General features: G+C 40.4%; 2 protein-coding genes across 2 annotated transcripts in view; both read right to left on the bottom strand.

Moving 5' to 3' along the window:
- Window positions 1-599: 599 nt before the first annotated feature.
- On the bottom strand, window positions 600-6,623 carry LOC138867183 (uncharacterized). The gene is made up of 5 exons (XM_070141888.1): window positions 6,511-6,623; window positions 5,423-5,453; window positions 3,757-4,142; window positions 1,967-2,113; window positions 600-1,497 (listed from the first exon to the last, which is right to left on the bottom strand). Exons 2-5 carry the CDS (start codon window positions 5,445-5,447, stop codon window positions 1,225-1,227), a joined length of 831 nt encoding a protein of 276 aa, XP_069997989.1. The 5' UTR covers window positions 5,448-5,453; window positions 6,511-6,623; the 3' UTR covers window positions 600-1,224.
- Window positions 6,624-9,816: 3,193 nt separating this feature from the next.
- The window catches only part of LOC113830049 (uncharacterized), a 5,854-nt gene continuing 1,326 nt past the window's right edge, over window positions 9,817-14,344 (bottom strand). Inside the window, exons 3-5 of the mRNA XM_027383241.2 lie at window positions 12,899-13,284; window positions 11,183-11,329; window positions 9,817-10,713 (exon numbers count right to left, since the gene is read on the bottom strand). Coding sequence (XP_027239042.2) covers window positions 10,441-10,713; window positions 11,183-11,329; window positions 12,899-13,284 — 806 coding nt within the window. The 3' untranslated portion in view covers window positions 9,817-10,440. The remainder of the gene's footprint in view (window positions 10,714-11,182; window positions 11,330-12,898; window positions 13,285-14,344) is intronic.

Genomic DNA, 14,344 nt, shown 5'->3' with positions numbered 1-14,344 from the left:
TACATATATCTTCTTGCGTTCATTCTTTCATGATCTCCCTTTTTCTTTCTTGCTTTTTCTCTATCTCCCCCTGTCTCTTTCTTTCTCTTCTCACTTTCCTCTCTCTCTCTTTCTCTTTCTTTACTTGTCTCCGCAATCTATCGGTTTCTTCTCTCTTTACTCTCTACTGGTCGTTGTAAATATGCCTTTATGTTCTCTTCTTTCCTGGATTGGAATGGATGTAGTAAAGTAGAGACAAGCAAAGCTTTCATGCCTGTCATGGTGACTATAAATTAAATATAAAAATCTTTGTCTCTTATACTTTCAGATTAATTACTACTAAGAAAGAAATGTGTAATGGCTTTTTTACATTTTATTTTACTTTTTGTATTGGTTTAATGCTCTAAGAAACAATCTTCTTTGTGTCTATGTTCACCATCACCGTCACCATTACTTGTATAATCTCTACAGTTGTTATAACTCTTATCATCATATTTACTGGTATCACCATCGCCATCACTCATCATAATCACTCTAGGGTAATCACTATCACTAAAATTATATTCAGAAATATTATTCATTTGTTTAATTGTGAAAGTCGTTCCACAGAAAAGAAAAACAAAACTTCGTTCCTTTATTTCTCGAAAACAATGGTGTTTGTTGAATATTGGAAGTTCTATGGCATTAGTCTTGTCACTTGCTCGAGCGACAACCAAACAGACTGGCATTTGAATCAACAGTAAGAGAACAAATCACAGAGATGCATGACAAAGAATAACAACAACAGCAACAAAACAAGAAAAAAAATCCCAGACCGCAACAAAGCATTTACAAAAGTACCAAAATGACAAGTGTACAACAAAACATACCCTAAAAACAACGGTATGAGCACATATACATTGCACATATGCTTGCAACTTGCACACGTCGTCAGATGGTCTCGCTTGGAGGCAAGGGCGTGCTTCCTCCAAGTGGCTGCAGTGTAGCGCATGCAATACGAGTCCGTTGATCCTTTTGCAATACGAATGCATTGCTTGGAAAAACGACGAGAAACGAAAAGGAAAAGGGGAACTAAAACGGAAGGAAGAATCGAAGAGAAGATAATGCCCGTCACCAGAGTCACAGGACCTTGTGAACTCTTCCCGAAAAAAGAAGAGAAAAGAAAAGAAATATATATAAAAGAAAACTCCAGTAACAAGAATCCGGGTTGCACATCCAAAGGAAACCCGATGCCACCGTGGCCTTCTATTTCCTCCCGACAGGCACGGACACGGGCACGGAGACGGGCACAGAGACGGGTACGGACACAGGCACGGACACGGAACCACCTGCGGAACCTGGCTGCTCCGGCACATCGGGCTGGTACACATACCCTTTCGGTACATCTTCATTGATCCAAGCCCACCTTTCCCCGCCCTCGGGCGTCTTGACCTTCCTGAAGAAGTTGTAGTTGAGGTAGTAGTACATCTCCGGGTTGTCGCAGACGAAGCCGTCCTTGTGAACGCAGGCCATACTCGCCTGGGGTGGGAGGCAGGGAGAGGCGTGGGTCATGGCAGGAAGTGAGTTGAGTAATATATGGCCGCTTTCGCGTCACGGTGGCACTTGGAGCGCCATTTGAAAAGGAACATCCGGAAATATATGGAACCTTTCACACACAAGTGGCGCGGCGTGGCACGCACATCCCACGTGGAACATGCGATGTGCCACGCCACGTCTGTGTGAAATGTGCCATATATTCCCGGATGTTCCTTTGCAAATGGCGTGCCACGTGCCACCTTGGTGTGAAAGCGGCCTAAATTGTATAAATCGAAGTGTTTGAGCTTGTAACCATCAGATCTTTTGTAAAATTGTGCCACTAAAACAGAGATGATTATATTTTGTATTATGGTTAAAACTACCTAATGTACGAGGGATCTAATGGATACTAAGTATGGCAATAACAAATATTATTACACAATGACAAAGTACAAAATCCTTGCGCACTCACCTGGTCAAAACTGGTCTGGTTTCCGCAGATGAACGAAAAGGTGTACGTAGTTGGAGTCTTGTAAAGAATTGGGTATAGCGAGTGGAGAGGCAAGCAGACGTGGAAAATCTGACAATCGTTGTCTGGATCAGCGTAGTAGCCATAAGCCTGTGCAATTGTACTGATTAATTTTCTTTAAAAAGTATCTAAGCTTATTTTGTAGTTACATGAATATAGGCATTGCCGTGCATCATGTCACATACAAATGCACAGATCACACATCTTGTAGAAATATTAATTAGTGTATCATCAAGCATGCAGTTTGATATATAGATTTATACACACACGGAGTATTGCTCGATACAGCTTCTTTCTCCCATGGCAGAAAAACTGGAAAGGGGATTAATAATGGGGTGAATTCTTAGGACGCTGTTCACTCTCGTCGCACATTTTGTTTTGTTTTGAAATCCAAGAATGAGGTTTGGAGACTAGAAAACCATTGTGGAGTTGCCAAACCACTGGGGCAGAAGAGAGGAATTACTGAGAAATAGTGGGCGGTCTCTAGACTGATTCCTCTGCAACCATAGCTGTCTTGAATGATTACCTTCAGTGTCACGAAGCCTTGCACCTACAGAAAACCACATAAGTTGATGCCAGAGCAAATAAGAGAGAAGGGAGACTGGAGCAAGGACATGCTAAGCAAATACGGTGGTGAGAGTTAATGGGTACTTTTGATATTGTGCCATGAAGAAACATGGTGTCTCAGCATCGATCCAAAGGCCAGGCATCAGTTCGACAGGTGGACGTTTGCATCTGAAAGTGTTCCACTCCCACTGCAATCCCTCGGGTCACATCGTTCCCTCCACGAACGATAGTTACTCCAAGGAACTTTAACTTAAAATTTAACATAGAAGTAACTTGGTGGACTCTTAGAACCGGGAGTCTCCAAATACACCACAGCAATGACTCATCATACCCATACGTTAGTTTTGAAAACCATAATAAACGATCAAGTTGGTGGATCATCCTTCGAAGCTCTGACTTGGATTCATCGCCTTTCCTTCCCCAAAGCACAGAAACATCTGACGAAGCATTTTGGGAGCACCACGGAAGCTGGTCAGCAGGCGTTGGTTTCAGACAAAGCAACTACTGGTCCCGCTTAACGAATACTGCCTCGAACTTTAGTAAATAACGAAGTGTTGAAATGCTCTCGTATGATTGTTTCTGCATTTTTTTTATTTAGTCTCTTATTGACGTGCCTGAAACCGAGATTCTATTTCCTTTATTTGAGCTTGAATCAAGTCCTGGTGCCATCTTTCAACGTAGGCGAGCTAGATCCTGCGATTTTTCGAGCCAATGAAGAGGTATCGTTTGTGATCGCCTTTGAATTTTGTTAAACGTTTGTATATCACCAATAATAACGTTTTGAGTAAACATGGATACGCCTTTCCAAGAAAGTTGAATTGAAATTACATTGAAAAATGTTTCTTATGTGTGGCCGAAGGTGGCTTACAGGAGAGGATTGACATGAACGGAATCTGGGCTTAAGCAGGCCGCCTACCCCTGTCTACCTGCACACCACAGAGATGACTATGTAAAAGCCACGGAAATGATAATGAACAGACTATCATGATAATAATAAATCACTTAAATAATTGAAGAGCTAATCAACTAGTAAAGCAGAAAGAGATGGACAGACTGGCAGTATATATATAATACATTGATATCTATAGGCTTCAATTCATCTATCTGTATAGAGAGTGGCTCAAAAGCCTCAGTGCTGTCCCCTTCCTCTGAAGCAGGACTCTTACCCTTCCACTGCACGAGAACGTGTCCTTGATGTTGGGCCTGAGGAGGGTGGCGTTGTCCGGAAGTCGACTCATGATGCCTGTCAAGGAAGTCTTCACACTGAGAAGCTGAGAGTTGACCGGGGAGTGCCTGAGGAGCTGGCTGACTGGCAGGCTTTCCAGGCTGTTGGAGGGAGATCTGTACTCCACCACTGCGGGTAGGGGCTGTGGAGGCACCTGTGGGGAGAACTGCGGCGCCTGCTGTTGGAGAGGGGACGCAGCTAAGCCTGGAACCGCTACGCTGAAACCTGCTTGTTCGCCGGCGAGCTGTCTCCCCTGCGAGTCAAACTGAGACACAGCCGGGCCTCTGTTGCGTGGAGCAGGAATGGCGGAGGACGAAGCTAAAAGGGCTGTGGAGAGCAAGGGAGCATTGAGGCATTAGGGCGCACTTGCTCGGAAGGGGGCTTGAAGGTAGGGGGCGACGGAGGAGAGTTGGCAGAAACAAGGTCTGGACAAGTATTTTCCTAGACTTTGGTGACTGAAGGCAGGAGGAATAGATGAACTGAAATGGATAGAGGAAGATGCAGTGGGGAAGGAACTACTGGATAATATACACATGTGCAGAGGCGTGGCTTCCATGATGGGACAGGGGGGCACCCGCCCCCCTGCAATTTGATAGGCCATCCCGAGTGCCCCTAATGGCCATTGGCACGTCGTAATGTCAATCATTGCGTAAAGTTCTTTCCCGACGCTGCACGTTAAGACGGAAGCAAAGCTGAAATCTTGTTTGATGAGACTATGTTTAGAACTCAAGAAGGTATTTATTTTGGAAAAAGAAGGAAGTGGTTTCGCGGTTCCGCGCATGGACACGTGTAACTTTACTAGTCACAGACTTTTTAAAACTGATAACTGCACAGAAACACTGAGATTTTTATCCTATTTTTAAATTCTACTTTACATTTTTATTATATTTGTTATGTTATTTTAGAATATAGTCGTTAAATTGTAAGAATTTAAGTGGTGCTTAGTTAAAACTAATTCCTACACAGAACACTGCTATGTTCAATGTACAGAGCTAGAATCACCAACTTCTGACCAACTGTACAGCAAACGTCATAGTGGTGTGTGTTAGCCTACTTCTTTGTAAAATCACATCCAGCAGATTTAATGTGGCCAATAAAAGCAAGATGAAAACATAAGCAATGTATAACTGTACAATATAAATACTGAAGTAGCCAGCCTTAATGTTTGTTACTTTTGGGCGGCCCCCCCACATTTATTGTTGTTACCCCCTGTGTCCCCCACCAGAAAATTCTCTGGACCCGCCCTTGCACGTGTGTGTAGGTATATATATATATAAGTAGATACATGTGTATGAGTAGAAAAATATACTATATATATTTATGGCACAGCTATGGAGGTGATGATAAGGTTTAAGCGTAATTTAGCTAAAACAGTTTTTGTAACAGAATAATCTTATGAAAGACATGTCTCTAACTTGCTTTACACATTGTTTTTCATCAGACTTCAAAACTTAGAGATTTCCCAAGGAGGAAAGCCTCAAGAGCTGAGAGAGGGAAATATGGGGGGAAATTCATAAAACGGGAACAAAAACATATTCAAAATTATGTAGTTCTTCATATTCACATTCATTATAATCAAGATATGCGAAACAGCTCGGTTAACTTACCAAAACATAAACAAAGCACCAACATCGTGACCTGCGGAGGCAATCAAATCTGAGTAATTCAAATCACTTTACAAATTCTTATTTCTATTAATAATTTCTCTATTTTTCTCAGTAATCCTATTTGAATAGTTGTTTCTGCATTTCTGTATGTGTGTGTGCGTATTAATGTTTGCGAGTGTATGCAATTACTACGAATGAACTGCAAAATGTGTAATTCTCGTTTTCTATGTTACCTCTTTTCTAACGGGAACTTTAACTGTTTGTCTGTTTATGTCAGAGCACAAAGAGAGCAGCAAACAGAAGCATCATTAAATAACCTCATTTTAAAGTTCTATACCAATTCCACCAATAGATGAATTCGCTTACAAAATAGCCACAACTCATGAAAAGTAGATATAGCTCATTTCGGTACAAATAGACATCATTATATACACAATATATCTCTCATTTCTTTCTCAACCATTAAAAAATAATAATAATAATAAAATAAGATAAGCAAGTGGCATAGCGTGATTGCTGATTCTTATGCATCCACATTTTCACTTGCATTGACATTTTATTATGTAAGCCTAATCATTTCTTCTGTAGGTCTGCCTTTAACTCAAACCACCGACTCACTATAGATCAGATCAACGGAATTCACTCTATTTAATATAAAAATGAAGTGTACTGCCACTTTTAAAAACTTCAAATTATCATTCAAACACAAAGTTCACATTATATCACGGTTATTAATCTATTTTCTGAATGCAACAAAATTCTTAAAGTAAATCACTTTTATCACTAGATCCAATCGTATATCCTAACCGGACACACAACTGTATACTAAACGCAATAAATTAATGGAAATACACAAATGAATAATCAAGATAAAAATTAAAAAGTTACAAAACGAAGCAAATACAGATGAATAATCAAGATTAAAACAATTACAATGAGATGGCTCACTATAAGAATACAAGAAAAGTAATAACGTATGAGCGTCTCTGTTTGTCTGGATAAAGACATGCATGTACAAATAAACAAATGCACATATAAATGATTAAAAGCCTCATTCATACACGAAAAACAAAAAACAAAAGACGTACGTATGGTCTCGATCGAGTCTGTCTGTCTGAAGAAAGTTTTGGGACCGCGGATGCCCTGGGAGGTTTGAGCTCGGAAAGGCTTCCTTGTAAAGCTCACCCAAGTAAGTGACTGCGGTGGCTCGCTCTCGAAGGGGCCGTTAAATACAGGTGGGCTCACCCTCCCAAGCTCACTCTCCCTCCCCACTCCCCGTTCTCTCTCTCTTTTTCTCTCTCTTTCACCCTTTCTTTCTTCTTAATTTTCTCCCTTGTTTACTTTTCTCTGTCCGACTTACTGCTCTCTCTCTCTCCCTCTATTTCCCTTTCTCTATTTGTTTCTATTTGTGTCTGTTTCTCTCTCTCATATATATATATATATATATATATATATATATATATATATATATGTATATATATACACATATATACATATATGTGTACATATATATGTACATGTATATATATATATATATATATATATATATATATATATATATATATATATATATATATGTGTGTGTGTGTGTGTGTGTGTGTGTGTGTGTGTGTGTGTGTGTGTGTGTGGTGTGTGTGTGTGTATACGCATATATATATATATATATATATATATATATATATATATATATATATATATATATGTATGTATACACATATATATGTACACATATATAAATTTGTATATATATATATATATATATATATATATATATATATATATGTACATACGTATATACAGATATATACATATACATACATAAGTGTGTGTATACAGGTATACATAAGTATATGATTATATATATACATACAGCAATAGATATGTATGTATGTATATACATACAGACATATGTATAAATATGTATATAGATATACGCGTGTGTTCTGTATATGTATATATACATATATATAGATAAAAAATATGTATATATATACACATATGTGTGTATATAAGTGTATATCTCTCAATAACACGCCCCTCCCTCTTCCTCCTCATACTTATACACACATTCTTTCTTTCTTACACACATTAACACACATTCTGCGGAATGTCCTTGACCTCACCTGTCTTCCTCCTCTGCACCAAACCCTTCTCCCTTCCCTTCCCTCCTACCTCCTATCTCTTTTGCTCCCCTTTTCCTGCTTTCCCTCTTCCCCTTCCCCCTTTTCTCTTCCTTTCATTCCGTCTTCTTTACCCAATTCCCCTTCCCTTCTTTCCCTTTCCGTCCTCACTCTCCCCTTCCCCCTCCTTCTCCCTATACTCTCCTTTCCTCACTCTACATTATTCCTCTTCCTCTCCTCCTTCCCTATCTCTCTCTTTCCCTCCACTCTCACTCTGCCTTATGCATTCTCCACCCCCTCCCATGCCAGCTACATTCTGCAAAACATGAATGTAACTAAAGTCTTTATACTTACACAGACCTTGTCTGCAACGACACATGATCTTGGGTTTTTCTCCTGATCCTTCAATGCTTATTAACTTCCGTAAGGCTAGAAAAATTGTATATATATATCCCTTGTTACTGAGGACACCAGCGTGGAGCACGTAATGGTTATCGGCTGCTCGGTCCCTTTTTTATGTGTGTTCTGTGTTTTGAGATTTTGTGTGTGTCATTTGCTTTATCTCTTTTCTGTTTATTGGTCTCGATTCTTTGTTTGCATGGATCTGTCTCTCGGGTAACTTTATCTACTCCCCTTTATGCATATAAATATAAATGTATGTATATATGTGTATATATGCATATACATGCATACATATCATATATATGTACACACACATATATATGTGTGTGTGTATGTACACGTGCGTGTTTGAATGTATGAATATATACAAATATGTTACAGGCATATATATATATATATATATATATATATATATATATATATATATATATATATATATATATATATATATATATTTATTTATTTATATATATGCACACACATATATACACACATATATACGTATACGTACATATAATCTTCTCTACCCACCTCTCTCTCCATATAGATTGATCTATAGCCAGACAGACAACCAGAAAAGGTGAACGAAAGACATTTAAAACGATAGACAGGTAGATAAGTAAAGTCCCCTTCCCCCTCCCCCCACACGCAAACACACACGCAGCAACTCCCCCAAAGAGACCTCCACGTACAATGTCTCTGTGATATGCCTAATGCCTTTATTTACATGTTCCTTCCGTAGTCTTATCTTCCGGGTGTTGATTCATATATACATACATACATATATATATATATATATATATATATATATATATATATATATATATATATATGTGTGTGTGTGTGTGTGTGTGTGTGTGTGTGTGTGTGTGTGTGTGTGTGTGTGTGTGTGTGTGTGCGTGTGTGTGTGTGTGTGTGCGTGTGTGTGTGTGTGTGTGTGTGTGTGTGTGTGTGTGTGTGTGTGTGCGTGTGTGTGTTTACATATATATATGCATATATAGATGTAAACAAACATACATATGTACATAGATGTCTGTCTGTTTTTTTTCTCTCTTTTATTTTTGTTTGATTGCCCTCTCTTTCGTTTTCTTGCTTCCTCTCTCTCTCTTTCTTTCTCCCCCTCCTGTCTTTTTTGTTTGTCTCTATGTATGTACTCTCTCTTTTCTTATCTTTCTTTCTCACTCTCTCTTTCTATATATATATATATATATATATATATATATATATATATATATATGCATATATAGATATATATGAAAGCTACACATACATATATCTTCTTGCTTTCATTCTTTCATGATCTCCCTTTTTCTTTCTTACTTTTTCTCTATCTCCCCCTGTCTCTTTCTTTCTCTTCTCACTTTCCTCTCTCTCTCTTTCTCTTTCTTTACTTGTCTCATTGATCTATCGGTTTCTTCTCTCTTTACTCTCTACTGGTCGTTGTAAATATGCCTTTATGTTCTCTTCTTTCCTGGATTGGAATGGATGTAGTAAAGTAGAGACAAGCAAAGCTTTCATGCCTGTCATGGTGACTATAAATTAAATTTAAAAATCTTTGTCTCTTATACTTTCAGATTAATTACCACTAAGAAAGAAATGTGTAATGGCTTTTTTACATTTTATTTTACTTTTTTGTATTGGTTTAATGCTCTAAGAAACAATCTTCTTTGTGTCTATGTTCACCATCACCGTCACCATTACTTGTATAATCTCTACAGTTGTTATAACTCTTATCATCATATTTACTGGTATCACCATCGCCATCACTCATCATAATCACTCTAGGATAATCACTATCACTAAAATTATATTCAGAAATATTATTCATTTGTTTAATTGTGAAGGTCGTTCCACAGAAAAGAAAAACAAAACTTCGTTCCTTTCTTTATTTCTCGAAAACAATGGTGTTTGTTGAATATTGGAAGTTCTATGGCATTAGTCTTGTCACTTGCTCGAGCGACAACCAAACAGACTGGCATTTGAATCAACAGTAAGAGAACAAATCACAGAGATGCATGACAAAGAATAACAACAACAGCAACAAAACAAGAAAAAAAATCCCAGACCGCAACAAAGCATTTACAAAAGTACCAAAATGACAAGTGTACAACAAAACATACCCTAAAAACAACGGTATGAGCACATATACATTGCACATATGCTTGCAACTTGCACACGTCGTCAGATGGTCTCGCTTGGAGGCAAGGGCGTGCTTCCTCCAAGTGGCTGCAGTGTAGCGCATGCAATACGAGTCCGTTGATCCTTTTGCAATACGAATGCATTGCTTGGAAAAACGACGAGAAACGAAAAGGAAAAGGGGAACTAAAACGGAAGGAAGAATCGAAGAGAAGATAATGCCCGTCACCAGAGTCACAGGACCTTGTGAACTCTTCCCGAAAAAAGAAGAGAAAAGAAAAGAAATATATATAAAAGAAAACTCCAGTAACAAGAATCCGGGTTGCACATCCAAAGGAAACCCGATGCCACCGTGGCCTTCTATTTCCTCCCGACGGGCACGGACACGGGCACGGAGACGGGCACAGAGACGGGTACGGACACGGGCACGGACACGGAACCACCTGCGGAACCTGGCTGCTTCGGCACTACAGGCTGGTACACATACCCTTTCGGTACATCTTCATTGATCCAAGCCCACCTTTCCCCGCCCTCGGGCGTCTTGACCTTCCTGAAGAAGTTGTAGTTGAGGTAGTAGTACATCTCCGGGTTGTCGCAGACGAAGCCGTCCTTGTGAACGCAGGCCATACTCGCCTGGGGTGGGAGGCAGGGAGAGGCGTGGGTCATGGCAGGAAGTGAGTTGAGTAATATATGGCCGCTTTCGCGTCACGGTGGCACTTGGAGCGCCATTTGAAAAGGAACATCCGGAAATATATGGAACCTTTCACACACAAGTGGCGCGGCGTGGCACGCACATCCCACGTGGAACATGCGATGTGCCACGCCACGTCTGTGTGAAATGTTTCATATATTCCCGGATGTTCCTTTGCAAATGGCGTGCCACGTGCCACCTTGGTGTGAAAGCGGCCTAAATTGTATAAATCGAAGTGCTTGAGCTTGTAACCATCAGATCTTTTGTAAAATTGTGCCACTAACACAGAGATGAATATATTTTGTATTATGGTTCAAACTACCTAATGTACGAGGGATCTAATGCATACTAAGTATGGCAATAACAAATATTATAACACAATGACAAAGTACAAAATCCTTGCGCACTCACCTGGTCAAAACTGGTCTGGTTTCCGCAGATGAACGAAAAGGTGTACGTAGTTGGAGTCTTGTAAAGGGTTGGGTATAGCGAGTGGAGAGGCAAGCAGACGTGGAAAATCTGACAATCGTTGTCTGGATCAGCGTAGTAGCCATAAGCCTGTGCAATTGTACTGATTAATTTTCTTTAAAAAGTATCTAAGCTTATTTTGTAGTTACATGAATATAGGCATTGCCGTGCATCATGTCACATACAAACGCACAGATCACACATCTTGTAGAAATATTAATTAGTGTATCATCAAGCATGAAGTTTGATATATAGATTTATACACACGCGGAGTATTGCTCACTACAGCTTCTTTTCCCATGGCAGAAAAACTGGAAAGGGGATTAATCATGGAGTGAATTCTTAGGACGCTGTTCACTCTCGTCGCACATTTTGTTTTGTTTTGAAATCCAAGAACGAGGTTTGGAGACTAGAAAACCATTGTGGAGTTGCCAAACCACTGGGGCAGAAGAGAGGAATTACTGAGAAATAGTGGGCGGTCTCTAGACTGATTCCTCTGCAACCATAGCTGTCTTGAATGATTACCTTCAGTGTCACGAAGCCTTGCACCTACAGAAGACCACATAAGTTGATGCCAGAGCAAATAAGAGAGAAGGGAGACTGGAACAAGGACATGCTAAGCAAATACGGTGGTGAGAGTTAATGGGTACTTTTGATATTGTGCCATGAAGAAACATGGTGTCTCAGCATCGATCCAAAGGCCAGGCATCAGTTCGACAGGTGGACGTTTGCATCTGAAAGTGTTCCACTCCCACTGCAATCCCTCGGGTCACATCGTTCCCTCCACGAACGATAGTTACTCCAAGGAACTTTAACACTTAAAATTAAACATAGACGTAACTTGGTGGACTCTTACAACCGGGAGTCTCCAAATACACCACAGCAATGACTCATCATACCCATACGTTAGTTTTGAAAACCATAATAAACGATCAAGTTGGTGGATCATCCTTCGAAGCTCTGACTTGGATTCATCGCCTTTCCTTCCCCAAAGCACAGAAACATCCCGCTTAACGAATACTGCCTCGAAGTTTAGTAAATAACGGTGTTGAAATGTTCTCGTATGATTGTCTCTGCATTTTTTTTAAATTTAGTCTCATATTGACGTGCCTGAAACCGAGATTCTATTTCCTTTATTTGAGCTTGAATCAAGTCCTGGTGCCATCTTTCAACGTAGGCGAGCTAGATCCTGCGATTTTTCGAGCCAATGAAGAAATATCGTTTGTGATCGTCTTTGAATTTTGTTAAACGTTTGTATATCACCAATAATAACGTTTTGAGTAAACATGGATACGCCTTTCCAAGAAAGTTGAATTGAAATTAAATTGAAAAATGTTTATGTGTGGCCGAAGGTGGCTTACAGGAGAGGATTGACATGAACGGAATCTGGGCTTAAGCAGGCCGCCTACCCCTGTCCACCTGCACACCACAGAGATGACTATGTAAAAGCCACGGAAATGATAATGAACAGACTATCATGATAATAATAAATCACTTAAATAATTGAAGAGCTAATCAACTAGTAAAGCAGAAAGAGATGGACAGACTGGCAGTATATATATAATACATTGATATCTATAGGCTTCAATTCATCTATCTGTATAGATAGTGGCTCAAAAGCCTCAGTGCTGTCCCCTTCCTCTGAAGCAGGACTCTTACCCTTCCACTGCACGAGAACGTGTCCTTGATGTTGGGCCTGAGGAGGGTGGCGTTGTCCGGAAGTCGACTCATGATGCCTGTCAAGGAAGTCTTCACACTGAGAAGCTGAGAGTTGACCGGGGAGTGCCTGAGGAGCTGGCTGACTGGCAGGCTTTCCAGGCTGTTGGAGGGAGACCTGTACTCCACCACTGCGGGTAGGGGCTGTGGAGGCACCTGTGGGGAGAACTGCGGCGCCTGCTGTTGGAGAGGGGACGCAGCTAAGCCTGGAACCGCTACGCTGAAACTTGCTTGTTCGCCGGCGAGCTGTCTCCCCTGCGAGTCAAACTGAGACACAGCCGGGCCTCTGTTGCGTGGAGCAGGAATGGCGGAGGACGAAGCTAAAAGGGCTGTGGAGAGCAAGGGAGCATTGGGGCATTAGGGCGCACTTGCTCGGAAGGGGGCTTGAAGGTAGGGGTCGACGGAGGAGAGTTGGCAGAAGCAAGGTCTGGACAAGTACTTTCCTAGACTTTGGTGACTGAAGGCAGGAGGAATAGATGAACTGAAATGGATAGAGGAAGGTGCAGAGGGCAAGGAACTACTGGATAATATACACATGTGCAGAGGCGTGGCTTCCATGATGGGACAGGGGGGCACCCGCTCCCCCCCCCCCTGCAATCTGATAGGCCATCCCGAGTGCCCCTAATGGCCATTGGCACGTCGTAATGTCAGTCATTGCGTAAAGTTCTTTCCCGACGCTGCACGTTCAGACGGAAGTAAAGCTGAAACCTTGTTTGATGAGACTTTGTTTAGAGAACTCATGAAGGTTTTTATTTTGGAAAAAGAAGGAAGTGGTTTCGCGGCTCCGCGCATGAACACGTGTAACTTTACTAGTCACAGACTTTTTAAAACTGATAACTGCACAGAAACACTGAGATTTTTATCCTATTTTTAAATTCTACTTTACATTATTATATTTGTTATGTTATTTTAGAATATAGTCGTTAAATTGTAAGAATTTAAGTGGTGCTTAGTTAAAACTAATTCCTACACAGAACACTGCTATGTTCAATGTACAGAGCTAGAATCACCAACTTCTGACCAACTGTACAGCAAACGTCATAGTGGTGTGTGTTAGCCTACTTCTTTGTAAAAACACATCCAGCAGATTTAATGTGGCCAATAAAAGCAAGATGAAAACATAAGCAATGTATAACTGTACAATATAAATACTGAAGTAGCCAGCCTTAATGTTTGTTACTTTTGGGCGGCCCCCCCACATTTATTGTTGTTACCCCCTGTGTCCCCCACCAGAAAATTCTCTGGACCCGCCCTTGCACGTGTGTGTATGTATATATATATATATAAGTACATACATGTGTATGAGTAGAAAAATATACTATATATATTTATGGCACAGCTATGAAGGTGATGATAAGGTTTAAGCGTAATTTTGCTAAAACAGTTTTT

Source organism: Penaeus vannamei, chromosome 28 (genome assembly GCF_042767895.1).
Source record: "Penaeus vannamei isolate JL-2024 chromosome 28, ASM4276789v1, whole genome shotgun sequence".
Taxonomy (NCBI): domain Eukaryota; kingdom Metazoa; phylum Arthropoda; class Malacostraca; order Decapoda; family Penaeidae; genus Penaeus; species Penaeus vannamei.
Note: the sequence above shows the minus strand (reverse complement) of the source record. Positions and strands in the feature narration are given on the sequence as shown.